Source organism: Cnephaeus nilssonii, assembly GCF_951640355.1.
Source record: "Cnephaeus nilssonii genome assembly, chromosome: 11".
Lineage (NCBI taxonomy): Eukaryota > Metazoa > Chordata > Mammalia > Chiroptera > Vespertilionidae > Cnephaeus > Cnephaeus nilssonii.
The window spans coordinates 50,473,098-50,487,578 of NC_137082.1; the positions used below are offsets into that span (position 1 = coordinate 50,473,098).

A 14,481-nucleotide genomic window follows, 5' to 3' on the forward strand; every position below is an offset into this window, starting at 1 on the left:
CCTTTAATTTTAATTAATTTAAATTTTCCTAATTATGCTTTCAATATAAAAGTTCTCCCTGACTCCAGGTTCTAAGAGTTTTCTAGACAGAGGGTAAGCTTAAAGCTTTATAAACAACATTGAGGCAATGCCCTCAATTCAAGAATCACTTATTTTGCTTATTCCTTTCTTGCACTTGACTTTTAGGTTTTACTCTAGAATTCTAAAGAGACAGTGGCCTGTGTCCTTTATAAAATATACATTATTGTTGGAAAAAATGCACTATTCATATTTATATGTTTGAGTATTTTGAATTCATCTTTGCAAAGAGATTTGGCAAGAGAAATAAAGAAAAAAATGTTTCCATTATAATTTTCTGCATGGGAATGATAACTACACATAGGAACAGCCCAAACATTGGTGTTTCTGGTATAAAAGGTCAGTAAATGTATAACAGCGGTTGGCACATTTCTCCTGTGATTACAGTAAAGCAGTTTTGTTTTGTTGTTGTTTTTTTAATGTTTGTAGAGTGCAAAGCTAAATTGTCCATTTTTTAAAACAATACATTAAATGGCAATAACTATGATGCAAACACTTATGACTAATCATAGTATATATAGATTTCTTACTTAAGAAAAATGGTTTTCACACTTCAGCACTCATTCTGAGATGCAGTTTAAAGCCATGGTTTGGAGAATAGGTTCTGAAGTTAGAAAGTCCAAGATTGGAATTCTATCTCTGGGATCCATACACTATGAGATCTGGACCATGTCATTTAATTGTTTTAAACCATATTCTCACCATCCGTCAAATGGTCATAATAATAGTGTCAACTTGGCAGTGTTATTGTAATGATTAAATGGAAAGATAATTTTAAAGCATTCAACACTGCCTGGCCCATGTAAAGGTTGATATATTAAGGGTTTTCATTAATAGCATTCTGCCAATAGGATTCAGCATCTGCAATTTTTTTCTCCATAATTAAGAAGAAAGGACTCCATACGGCTTCTACTAATAGACCTTTTGAGCATTATGGGGGATGAAACTTGGAAGGACATTCAGCCCATCCTTCGTTAACACTCAATTTTGTTTGTGGTTGTGTTTGAAAGAAATTTGAGATACAAACAATGGAGACGAGAACTAATTTCTTGTCCTCAACACATCAAGAAGTCTTTCCAAAGTTTTCAAATTAGACAATTATGTCAATTTGCATTTCGCAAAAAATAAAGCCCCATTTTTAAATTTCTATAACTTGAAGTGAGGGAATTCCCAGAGGCCTCTCTCCAGAGCTTTTTTGCATACTAATTATTCAGTGGCTTAAATCACAGCAGCAGCACCATCTATTGGGGAGTTGTTTTTTTCTGAAACAAATGTTTCTGTAATTCTGCTAGAAAATATCACAACATAAATTGAGATTCATTTCAATTCTCCATTAAGATAAAAAATAAATCTTATTTTAATAAATAATTTCTTCCATCAACATACTCAGGAATTGGTAAGAATCCTAAGTAAAAATTGCCTGCCATTCACTGTTTGGTGCAGCACATTTTGAGACATTAAAAAAAAGGGAAAATTAAATATCAAAAGTAATAGGCCTTAGGGGAGAATAAGTCTTCCCTAATTATCACAGTCTGATGTGTGCATGTTGTTTGCCTGCTAAGGATTGGGAGATGTGGCAATTTTCTTAAAAAACCCAGCCCCCTGTCATTCTTTTGTGCCAAGGTAATTCAGATGCAATGGATGAGGAGCAGATTAGGCTGAGATCCACTGATCATAAGTTTCCTTTGGATTTATAGCACCAGATGGCTTAATTATTCTCAACAGTTCTCAGTCTCTGTCTGTAAAAAAGACCAGATGTAATTTCTACCTTCTGGTGAAATAGATTCCTAAGACTGAATACAAGAAATAAAATATAAAGCATAGTCCTGCCAGGTGTGGCCCATTTGGTTGAGTGTCTTCCCAGGCACCCAGAGGTCACAGGTTTCATTCAGGTCAAGGCAAATACTGGTGTAGCAGGCTTGATCCCAGTAGGGAGTGTACAGGAGGCAGCCTATAGGTCTCTCTCTCTCTCTCTCTCTCTCTCTCTCTCTCTCTCTCATCTTTTCCCCTCCATCTCCCTTCCTCTTTCTCTCTAAAATCAATAAAAAACATATAAAACATAGACCAAATAATTGAGTAAGAAGTTAGGAGCAATGAGTCAATGTACCTAATCAAAGGTACCTGGATCCATCGCCTCCCTAGTGCATGAGAGCTAGTTTCCAGTGATGGAATGAAAAGAAAATATCTAAATCCTGATCACTAAGGAATAAATTATTTATAAGTAATTATAATTTTCTCTTTCCACTGAGAGTTTACAACTTCAGAGCAAAACCTGTGCTATGACATCCAGACATGGTGCTTGGTAATATGAAAAAAAGACAGGGTCCTACATTTTTTGTCAGCAATAAACTGGTCTCTGAAAAAAAAATAATATATATAGATATATATATATTTGGTGAAATATATATATGTATATATATATATATATATATATACACACACACACACATACACACTATATATATATATATATATATATATATATATATATGTATATATATATATATATATATATATATGACCTGAAAGTTACATGATTGTAAAAAAATGTTAGCAATGCAGATAAATATTAATATTGATTTTAAAGCTAGTAGGGCTCTTTAAGACCCATGTAAAATATTGCAAATGAGGGGTTTTAGTATAAAGAAAAATTTGCCAAAATTTTCCAGTTAATTTAGTTATATTTTAGGTATATTCTTAAGTCAGTTCCATAACAACAATGCACCCGGAATAACAATAAATGTCCATTTATAGGACAAAGCCAATGATTCTCTATAGCCTATAGGAACTCGAAAGCATACGAGATTGATATAAGTACTGTACTGTAAAATGAATCAAGTTAGAGCAAACAGACTTAAGCAAAATACTCAGGAGTTCCACATGCCAATGTATTGCCAACCTTTTCCAACAATGTTTCTGGCCACCTGCAATGAATTCGGGAGATACCAACATTCCCAGAGAATGGGAGGGAACAAGATAATACAAGTCAAGGCGCTGCCCCTCAGGTTGCAAGGTTGGCTCCTTCATAAATAGCCTCCCTTCTGTTAAAGTAGTTCCCCTGCAAAGCAGCATTCTAACCCCAGGGAGTCCTGCCACAGGCATTCTAAGAGGGAATGAAGATTTCTTTTCCAAATTAAGTTGTCAAGGAGCTCATTTACACTACACAGTGAGTGTATGTGGGCCAGCTGATGAAGATGATGATTTATGAGGCCACAGACCCTGAAGTGATTCTGGTGATGGAAATCCACAGCTAAATCCGCTTAGGAAAATAAAGCAGAGCTCCTGTTATCCATGGGAGGTCAAGTCACGTGGCTTCTGCCCTTAAATTCCAAGTAACCCTACTGGGGTTGGGAATGGAAGGAAAGCTCATTTACTTAGAATTTGGGTTTTGGTATAATGTTATTATACAGACTCACACACATGCCATTTATTAAAAAGTTTATATTCATTGAATCTATCTTAAATGATTTTGACAAGATTTTTTGGGGGGATTGTTTATTTTGAAGGGATGGGTGAGGATTGGATCTGAACAAATACATCATGGATAGCTATGTCACATTGACATTTAAAACATCGAAATATGGGCAAATTGTAGTCCTCTACCTGCACAAGCAGGAAATATAGTATTTTGGTGAAATATATCTGCAAAAATGTTTTAAAAGGCTGGGAAAATATGTAAACAGACTTGTTTAAGGAATGTGGCCATCATCAATTACATTCTTCAGAGTATCATTTTAAAAAAATTTTAAGCTCGAAAACTGTTAAATGATAAAACCAAGTTTCCAAAATGGAAATTGTATTTTAACTTATTTCCTTGTATTTGCTGTGCTTGCTCCTTAAATGCCAAGAAAATCAATTTTAAGAGTCTTGTGAGAATTTATAGGCTTTGATCTTAAAATTTAAAATATGTTTGCAATATCCCATTTTAGTTGCAAAGTGTGAATCCCAATGACAATTAAATAGCTACATAAGCAAGGCAAAGGGCAAAAAGTAGTTGTAGTTCTATGGGTAATGCAGTTTTACATTTTGTACATGTGTTTTTACAGATGGCCCAATAAAACCTATAGAATCATTCAGTGTAAACTGCCTCTGTGAATTCCAACATTTATTGGCACTCTTAAATATAATGTAACAGAGCATTTTATTCATGTGCATCTATGCATTAGATTATTATATACTTCCTATGCTGTAGAAAATGTAAACACTATTTATCACAGCTACATTATCTTATGTCATGTTTATTTCCTTATAAAATATTGTAAAATTATGGGGACATAAATCGAGGGGACACTCTGCTGCTTTTGGTATAGGTGGTGTATTGGAGCAACCCATGCTTTTGTTTTGTTTGTATACAATGATTTATCAAATTTTCGTCTCACATATTTCTAGAGTCCAGGAGAATGTGGCCAATCTATGTATTTTATTTTATGTCTCTATGATAAAAACCATATGTTCAGGTGTTTGCAGGCAAACAATATACATATATGGAATAGTTACTATGTATGTGACTTGATCTCAATCAGTTCCCTTGATAAGATATCAAGGAAATAGTACAAATATTACAAATAAATGTAAGGATACAGCAGAGTTTTCAGTTTGGTTTTGTATATCTTTTTAAGTTTTCTGATGCTTGATATAAGTAGATTTAGCTTAAATTTTTTTTTCCAAACAAGTAAATATGTAATTTATACAGGGTTCCATGAGTTTTCAGGCCAATATTCAATAGGCTTTTATAACCTTTGCTCTTAGCAGTCATAATAAGCACAATTTTAAAAATGTAAATGATTTCATTATACATGAACATATAAATAAAAAATATTAGGATGCAAAAAACAAACAAACAAAAAACCCTCAGCAGTTACAATGATAAACACAGTTTCTCAGGACCTAGATAGAGAGTTGAATCATCAGGAATGTGTTCCAAATTAGAATATATTTTAAGTTAAAAATTTTTAATTTTTTCAAAAGGCATTTATAGTTAGTAGGATTAACCTTTATCAAGTAGACCAACTTACTATCATAATGCAAAAAAATTGATAATTCACTATTTACCTGTGCTAAAAATGTTACAGATGTATATTTTTATAAAATATTGGCATCACCTACTAGAACAGAAAGGTGGACTTGAGCCACAAAAGATAGTCAAATAACATAATTGAGTTCATGTGAAAAATGTATAGATTTGCATATGTTCATATTACCATTCATAAAAATCAGATGATACTTCAATATAACACCACAGTGTTACCACACACTTTGAGAAAATGGAAATTCACATAAAAATGTCCTCCTGTCAGATATTTGAAATAAACTGCATGTTGAAAAGTCTGACTTTCCAGAAACACCCTCCACACCATTGGCACTGACTCTCATCAGGTGCCTGACAGTCCTCAGGTCTCAGTGTGGCCCTCACAATAGTCTGGTGAGCTAGGCGGGGGCCCAGGGGTCATGGGAAAGGTGGGGAAACTGAGGCTCAGAGATGGAGCTGCTCAACTAGGGCGGCAAATATCACACCTGCTCTTTTTTCTAAATAAAGGAAAAGCAATTTCAAAGTTTGCTCTGACCTATATATTTTTGTAGACCATACACAGGAGCTTCATCACAGGACGCGGGCAGACGTGACAGTGAGTTCTAACAACTGCAGAAACACCAGTGTCACCACTTCTTCCTAATGTAGTCTTTGGCATCGGCTCAAAAAGAAAAAAAAGAGTGTAATAAACAGAATGAAGCATTTTACCTAATAAAATAAACTCCTGAAATATACTTATTTTTAGATCAGTCAATTTAATAACTTATTTATTAGACAGTATAACCAAATGACAGCCTGTATGTAATAAAGTTGTAGATACAAAGAAATGCATGTATTCCATATTTATAAGCAATAAAAATAACAAGTTCTCATATGTCTTTCACTCTCTGAAGTGCTGTATTATCTTCTAATGAGGTTTGCTGTTTCTTTTAAATTGAACAGAAGGTTAAGGAAATGAGAGAAAGCGGACTAAATAACTAAGGGCAATAAAACACAGGGGAAATATATTGGTCAGCATCCTGCTGTTTATGTTATCAGCATTCATAAACAATGCTTTTGCTCAGAAGTATCTCCACTGACCACAGAGCCAAAACATCCCACGTGCCTTTGGGTTGATGTTTACTGAGATTTCCCCCATCCTCACAAAATGTAACAGCATTTTAATTCAAATTAAATTTAGTCTGCATCCTATCATGCTCTTCACGTAAGGCCAGTGAAACTCAGACCCTTACTCAAACTATAGTTTTTCATTTATATAGTCCCCACTGCATCTCATTTTGGGAAATGAAAACCAATGCCGTTCCAATACATGCCTTAGAGACAACTGACTCTCTCTTCAAATGTCAGTTTCTTTTAATCACTGGTCTCCGATTGGAACGGGGGACCACATCTATGATTACATGTGACAAAAGCAGACTGCCTATCCACAACACCTTTTGAATGCTGTCTTTTTTATGTATCTCTTCAAAAATTGTCCTGTGTGAAAGATATTATGTACTAATTAAAATGTATTTTATGTGTAAATTCCATCTGACCCATTGCTAGGTCTGTGTGTGTGTGTGTGTGTGTGTGTGTGTGTGTGTGTGTGTTTAGATAGGCAGGGTATGGATTTACCTTTGGCAAGTCCCTGACCCTTGACTGATACTTACACACAGTTTGGGAGTTGGGAGACAATGGGAAGGGAGAAGAGCAAAGCCAGACATCAAACCCATTTATTCTGAATCTTAAATTGTGACTTTTTATCATCAATATTTTGGTTACATTGTTACACAAAGGACAAATTAACATCCGGTTTGAGGTCTCTTCTTTGACTGCTTTGGGATTAGTGACATCTCCTTGGCATAGGAATTCTGTACTCATCAACGCTCAGCTGGATTTTAATAATATTGTTATACAAGGTGCCAAAACAGGAAGGATTTGAGAAACCGCTCCTAGGGTGCCTCTGCCAATAGCTTTAACCACTGCGACTCCAGCCTGGCTTCCTGCCAGTGGACGCAGCGGGCAGGGGAGTGTCCACACCCCTCTTTCCTGGGCAGATCAGAAGGGGATCCCTGGAGAGTAGCTGGTCCTGCTGCCTTCGAAGCACCTGGTCCCAGGTGTGCCCACGCAGAGTGGATCCCAGTAAATGAAACTTGCTGCTGCGAAGACCCAGGTCACTCCACAGAGAAGCCATATACTCGGGAGACTCGGTCACATAGCGCCTGCTCTCATCTTACAAGATCCAGGCCACCCAGGAACGCCAGGTTCTTAAAGTACTCCAGAGCGTTAAAAAAAAATCCTGGTTGTTCATTCTCATGGTGCATCTGAAAGGATTTCTTTAAAAGAATCCGAGGAATTGTCCATGTGTCATTTTCACTTTGATATACAGGTACCTTTTGTTTGGTTGGGTCTCATCCAGGAATTCAACATACATTTCTCTCCTTCAGCCCAGCATGAAGAATAAAAGCAGGGGTGAAGAGGGAGAGCCGAGCATGGAAAGCAAAAGTAAAGCTTTTCGAGAAAACACACACACACACACACACACACAGTACAGAACAAAAGTCCAGTCCAATCGTGCAAAACTCGCATCTCCAGATAAAGCACTTCCGACAGGATCACAATGCCCCTTCCCCTCCCCAGTCCTCCCATTCTCCCAGGGAAACACACAGAATGAAAGCCAAGCCATCCTTTTTCTTAAGGCTGAACAGACACACAGAGAACACATTTCACGGACTGGCCAGGGGGCGGTGACCTGCAGGGCTCTTGCTTTGAGTGCGGCCAGCCCCCTGCAATCCATCCTGAGGTCTGGGCACTCCTCACTCCGGACAACAATACAGCGTCCATACAAAAGAAGAAATCGCAGTGGTCCCAACAGTAAAATCCCAGATCGACGTTACAATCACAGGTACAAATTGCTCAGATCCATAGTGTCATTTCTCCTGAAGACCTTATCGTCTAAAACTAATTAGAGGCCAGGTTCCCGAGGAATGGTCAATAGTCAAAGAAAATACTGGAGATTTGGAAGGAAATCATTCTTTTACTGCGACAGTCAGACGGAGCTTGGAAACAAGTTGTCCTGTTCTGCCAAGTTCAGGGGGTTAGGGAGGGCGGATTCCTGGGTCCAGATGACAACTTCCCCGCCACCCCAGGCTCGGCGTTTATAGAGGAAACACCAAGAAGCCGGAGAAGGTGGAGTACTTCCAGCCTCCCATGAGGTTGCCCCGCTCCAGTTTGAGGTGCACCTTGTCCTCCCTCTCCATCAGCAGCAGGACCCCATTGCTGGCTGCTTCTCTGGTCACGTCCTGGTCTCCTGCGAATGCTGAGATCACTGGATAGCCATTCTGCATTAAACTGACCTACAATGCAGAGGGTAGAGCTCAGCGGGCCACGCAGGGCCCACCTGTTCTCACACACCTGTCCTCTCCTTCCCCCAGCCCTTCCCCCACCCTTTCCATGGAGCCCTACTTCCCCAGGGACCTGACCCAGAGGACTCAGCTGGCTCTCAGCCCCTCCCCCTGCCTCACAGAGGGGTTGATAGGTTCTGCAGTAATGGGGAATGAGTAACCCAAAGTTGAAAGGGTCCCGTTTCCGAAGCTACCCACCTGGATGGTCTGTCTGTTGTACACTTTGACCACGTGGAAGCTGAAGCTATAAATCCCTTTTCTCGGAGCTACAAATATACTGGAGGCAAGATCGAAATGGTTGCCAATATTTACTAACACCTGAAAAAGAAGAGGAACACACAGAGACATAGCAAGCCCCTCCTTGGCACACAGGGTGACCAGACTGGCACAGCAGTGACCCAGGTCCATATGGGCTGCCCAGGCTGCCCACCCATGGGGGAGGCACTGCTGGAGTTGAAATTCCCCACAGTGGGAAGTGATTTCAAAGGTATTCCAAGGGATAGTGATTCATAAAGATGTTTTAAACTATATTCATTTATGAGTTGAAAAAGTGGGCGCTAATTTTGTGCATTGGGGGCAGGACAGAGAGAAAGGAAGGAAGACAATGAGGTCAGGAAACAACCGGATGTTGAGTCTGTTCTGAGGCTTGTGGAATGATGGGGACTTCAGCATGGAGCTTTGACAAAACTTAGTGGGAGGAGATATATGTACTACTATATGTAATACTTTAAACAATAAAATAAAAATAAAAATAAATTAGTGGGCCACACTGAGTGGGTAGAGAATGGGCTATGGGGCAAGAAGCCAATTAAGTGAGATCAGTTCCCTCAGATGAAGCTTCCCACCTAACTTCCTGTATGTGCTCCAGGGCAGAATGGACTGTGTCAGGTCCTGGTCTCTGTGTTCCTGCAGCCCTAGCACATGCCCTGGAAGCACACAGTAGGTGCTCAATAATGGCTGCTGAGTGCAAGATCTCAGTCCATAAACACCCGTGGTGCCTGCTTCCCTCACTTTCCTCTGAGAGATGTTTGCTTCCTTGGATAAGCTATGATGTCATGCATTGTGCTTGAATAAATAGCAGGAGAGTCCACACAGCAGCTTGAACACCCTTGGCTCAACTCTGGGAATTCCATCAAGTGCAAGAATAATGACTAATCTAGCCATGGGATACAAGCTCACTTGGCCCTGCAAGTGGATTTCCTCAGATCAGAGGGGATGGGAGCATGATATCATAAGTGGAACCTGAAGCGCAGAGGGCTCCCCATCACAACCCAAATCTTTTTTAGAAGCTGAAGACAGAACTTGGCCACTCTGCCTGGATCCCGCCCCCACTCCTAATCACATACAAATGCACAACTCGATTAAGATACTAGAATGGCTTGCCTGGTGTTTTCAGCTTCTAAGACAAACATCCAGCAACAACAACACAGCCCTGGATGAAAGAGCCTGTCATCTGTTCAGAAAATAAATGTCAACTGAATATGTTTTGCGGTGATTTCTTAGGCACTCATTATAGATGAATAACAAGCAATTCCCAGAGCCATGTCAATTGCTGCTCAACCACAACTGCCGGAATGGTTCGGAAGGCAGCCCGCACCAGAGCTGGGGGCACCACCTCCGCCCCCCTAGTCTGTGGAGCTCACATAGACACGAGGCCTCCGTGCTTAGGGATGGTGTGCCCTACTGTTCTGTGCCTCCCCAAGGCTATGCGCTCAGTGGGTAGTATGATGTTTTCACGAAGAATAAAGCATTCTCCACTCAAGCCCTTGGAGCTGCTTCTTCCAACTCTTTTACCTCAACTCTTTCACCTCAGTTTTAAATTCAGGAAACTGGCAGATTCGGAGCCCTGCTGCAGAGGAAAGACCTCCCAACCAGCTCAGAAAAGCAGACTGATTTTCCCTCACTAGGAACCAGTGACACACCATTCAGCCTGCCCCGCCACAGGTTCCTCATCCGTAAAATGAGAACCCTGCTACTACTTATTCTGACCATCATCACCGTTTTCTTGACATCCAAATGAAACGGTGGACATAAAAACTATTTGTAGGACATGGGAAGGTATATTATAGTGACATATAACGGAGAACTTATTAATTCAGTAAATAGTTACCTATCTCTTATTGTCTCCTTTCTTTGAACATAAAGTAAATATTGTTATGTCTTATAAATAAAAACAGATTAAAGGCAGACTCCCTCCCACCACCACCTTCAAATCCCACAAAACTTCATGAATATACATACTCCCCAACAACAAGGAAAACAAATGAACACACTGGCCTAAAATGAGGCAAGGGTGTGTGTGCAGGTTTATGGATACGCAGGAGTGAGCGTGGGTTTATGCAGAGGGGAGGTCTCAGTGTGGACAGCTGAAGAGGGGCTCCATTTGTGGAAGGCATCAGGTCCAAAGGAATGGACTGATGCGTTCACGTTTGGAAAGCACTATTATGTTTCAATTTGTTTCTGAAAAACAACAGAACCAAGCGGGGAGGGATCCAAGAGGAAGGTCATGACCTCTAATCCTGAGCAGCCACACCAGAGAGGGGGTTGCCAAAGTAGGATCCTATTCATAACCCTTTGACTCCAGTGGGAAAAGTTAAGTGGATTAGGGCAACAGAAATCATCGATCCTTTTTTTTATTGTTCCCATAACCACCTACATATTGATATTGTGTACATATTGTATTTGTAGATTCTCTTATGTATTTTTTCACTATACATTGCAGTTATATAAGAAGCAATTTCGTTTTGTATTTATATAACCACCCTCCTATTTCCCTCACACTCTTGCTCACTTATTTTTCTTGAAGATAAATATCCTCTTCCCAGTCCTTTCCAAAATAAGCAATAGGTACCTCTTTTCGGAGCGTCTGAGGACCCCTCCTTGAGCGTGGAGAGTTTAAAATGCTCAGTCTCTGTGTTGGCCACCTGGGTGGCCAAGGCCCATCTACCACAAATGACAGCCCCACCCGGGCAAAAAGTAAACCATGCAGTTCCCTTTTGGGAAATACCTTTCTGGTCTCTTAGCTTTATGGGGTTCTCAGTCACCAGAGTGCCACCTGAGCTGACAGTTACAAGGAAACTATAATGTGATAAGGAGGGAATGCCAAGGAGAGCACACTAGAAACAGGAGAGAGAAGGGAGAGGCGCAGGACAGGACAGGGCAGAGGAGGGAAGTACCTGGAACTGCAGGTCCGGGATGCAGGAAGCCCCAGCCCCAGCCCCAGCCCCAGCCCCAGCCCCAGCCCCAGCCCCAGCGCCCAGGCTCCCACCCTGTTCTCCCCTGCAAGAGGCACCGTGCGCAAACACGCCGGCTGACCTGGTCGAAGTAAATGGTCATGGTGCGGTTGCTCATCTCCGACGGCTCATGGTTGGTGCTCCGTGTGGCGGAGAAGGCCACTTTGGCGCTGCCAGAGCGCACGGAGATGCCAAGCGAGGAGGTGACAGCACCGTCCGCCGATGGGCTGGAGTCGCACACCACCAGGCACTTGCCCTCCAGCACGATGGGCTCCGTGTCGTTCTGTGCCCGCACCGGGCAGCCGGCGGGCAGCAGCAGCAGCAGCAGGGCCAGCGCCGCCCCGAGGCAGGAGCCGCAGCCCGTCGGCTCGCGCAGCGCCCCCCGGAGCCCGGGCATGGTCAGCGGCGGCCTGCGGGGGCCCTGGCCAGGCGCCGGCATCCGGGCTTGGGGGGGCGGCGCGCTTGGGACAGCGGCAGAGGCGGGAGGAGCGCGGGCGGTGGAGCAACGTGCGGGGCCAGGTATAGCCTCCTCTGGCCTGGGTCCCCTGCTCTGATGGTTAAGGCCAGGATCGTCCTCACAAGAAAAGCGCCAGCGGACCTGTCAGGGCAAAGAACCCAAACCCTTAGACTGGGAGCTGAAGCAGTTCGGGAGGGGGCACGGGGAGCAGGTGCCTGAGGCGCTTGGGCCCCTCACTGGAGGCCACCCTCTTGTTCCCGCGCACAGCCACCCCCCTCCCAGATTGGCACAACAGGTCCCGGGAAACGCGCGGCGCCCTGGGCAGGGCATCCCTGAAGGCTCCGGGGTGGCGCACGCCAGAGGTGCAGTCATGTCAGGGGCCCGCGATTCTGCACGGCCTCAGCACTAAGACAGGATCCGGGACCCTCGCCTCGGGGACTCCGTCAACGCCACCCCACACCCCTTCTAGCCTAAGGCGGTGGGGAGCTCAGGACGCAGCAAAGGAAAATCCACTAATGCTGTATCGCCTTCATTTCAGCGGCATTTTCTTCAACACACTACGAACCCTTTTCCCTTCCTCTGCTTTCCCTTTCATCCTGTATTTTCCCATCCTGGACATTTTTTTAAAGCAGTCCATCCAAAGACCAAATCTCCAGGATCCTTAGGATGAATTAGAGAAAAAGAAAGAGAGACTCTAAAAGCAAACACCCACTTCCACCACGTCCCCTCAGCCAGCAGCGAGCGCTTTGGAGAGTCCCTCGGATCCCTCTGGCACAGGCGAGGATTCCGGCGACCTGAGCCCTGAGCTGGCCTGATGTGCAGCTTTTGTTTCCAGACTCCGGGCTTCCGTTTGCCGAGCTGGGGGGCGGCCCCAAGACTCTCTGCTAACTTAACCACTTTCTCCGGCCCCCTCTGCTCCCCCTAAACCAGACAGGTCATTTCCACACCCAGCCCAGAAACAAAAAAGCCGGAAGCCTCTCCCCTCGCCGCCCACGGCCTCTGAACAACTCCTCCAATAGTCTAAGAAGAGAGAAGTTGTTTCTCCATGAGTAGCCTCTGTCCTCAGCCCCAGACAAAATTGTGTCCTTATTCTCGGTCGCTTCTCCCGACGCCCAGACGCAGACTCGCGATGGTCCCCGTTAAAATACACGCATGGATGCAATTAACGCGCGGATCGCGGAGCGCAGGGCTGGGTTGGTTACCTGGAACATCCATGACGAGCGAGCACCGCTGTCAGCCAAGTTCTGCTTAAAGAGGGTGAGCGGAGCTGGCGGGAGGAGACACCGGGGCGCAATCCGCTCCCCGCGCCTGGCCAATGCAGCTCCGCCCCGCCCTGCCCCTCTGCCTCGCCGGCCCGCGCCTGCTCCCAGCGCACTGCACCGGTCCTTGCCCCGGACCCGCACGCCCCGCGCCCCAAACCGGACAGCAACCCACCCCGTGCCCTGCACCTCTTCCGCCCTCGCTTCGTACTGGTGCGCTACGCGCACCGCACCGCACCGCACCCGGCCGGCATGCGTTCCGCACCGGGTCTGCACCGCGTCTGCACCGCTCCTGCGCCCGCTGCGCGGCTCTCTCCTCCCACCCCAGCCCCACAGCCCCAGCCTTTCCCCCGTCTCCAGACGGCTCAGCCAAATGCCACGAGGTCTCCGAGCACTCAAGGCGCCCTCCGGGCTCAGCACTCGCTCCCGCACCCCCGCCGCACCCTACACCACCCAGGTTCGGCTCTCACCCTAACCCCCAGAGCGAAATCCTCCCTGACGCCTCTTTCAAAAATTAGGCACCGTCAAAAGCACTGGTCGCACCTCTGATTTTTGATTCTTTCTTTTCTTTTCCAAATTCCCTCCAAATCTTAATCCTGAGCAGCGTGACCACTTTCATAATTGAAAAGGGATTGAGGGGAGGGAAGCAGTTAGAGAGAGAGAGAGAGAGAGAGAGAGAGAGAGAGAGAGAGAGAGAGAGAGAGAGAGAGAGAAAGAGAGAAAGAAAGAAAGAAAGAAAGAAAGAAAGAAAGAAAGAAAGAAAGAAAGAAAGAAAGAAAGAAAGAAAGAAAGAAAGAAAGAAAGAGAGAGAAATGAATGGAGAGGAAAAGGCTTGGGATTTGAATGGTTTAAAGGCTGTGGTTCCGGAGTCTCCAGTTTGGGAAATGTCAGGATTTGGCAGGGATTAAGGAGGCGCCTCCGCCGGGGTTTCTGTGCTGCTCCTCTGATCCTCGGGGCTCCCGGAGCGCGTTGGCACTCGCGCTTATTTATTAAAATGCCTGCTCTGAGCTCTAAGGACTTGGGGAGACGCGCGGGGTTTCCG

General features: G+C 44.0%; 1 protein-coding gene across 2 annotated transcripts; it reads right to left on the minus strand.

Moving 5' to 3' along the window:
- Positions 1–4,338: 4,338 nt before the first annotated feature.
- On the minus strand, positions 4,339–14,078 carry CBLN2 (cerebellin 2 precursor). Of its 2 annotated transcripts, none has more exons than XM_079784340.1 (4): positions 13,983–14,078; positions 11,806–12,321; positions 8,689–8,808; positions 4,339–8,442 (listed from the first exon to the last, which is right to left on the minus strand). In XM_079784340.1, the coding sequence occupies exons 2-4, from the start codon at positions 12,160–12,162 to the stop codon at positions 8,245–8,247; spliced, it is 675 nt and encodes a 224-aa protein (XP_079640466.1). In that variant the 5' UTR covers positions 12,163–12,321; positions 13,983–14,078; the 3' UTR covers positions 4,339–8,244. The 2 variants fall into 2 exon arrangements, with proteins under 2 accessions (XP_079640466.1, XP_079640465.1); XM_079784339.1 differs by lacking the exon at positions 13,983–14,078 and adding an exon at positions 13,383–13,509.
- Between the last annotated feature and the right edge of the window lie 403 nt (positions 14,079–14,481).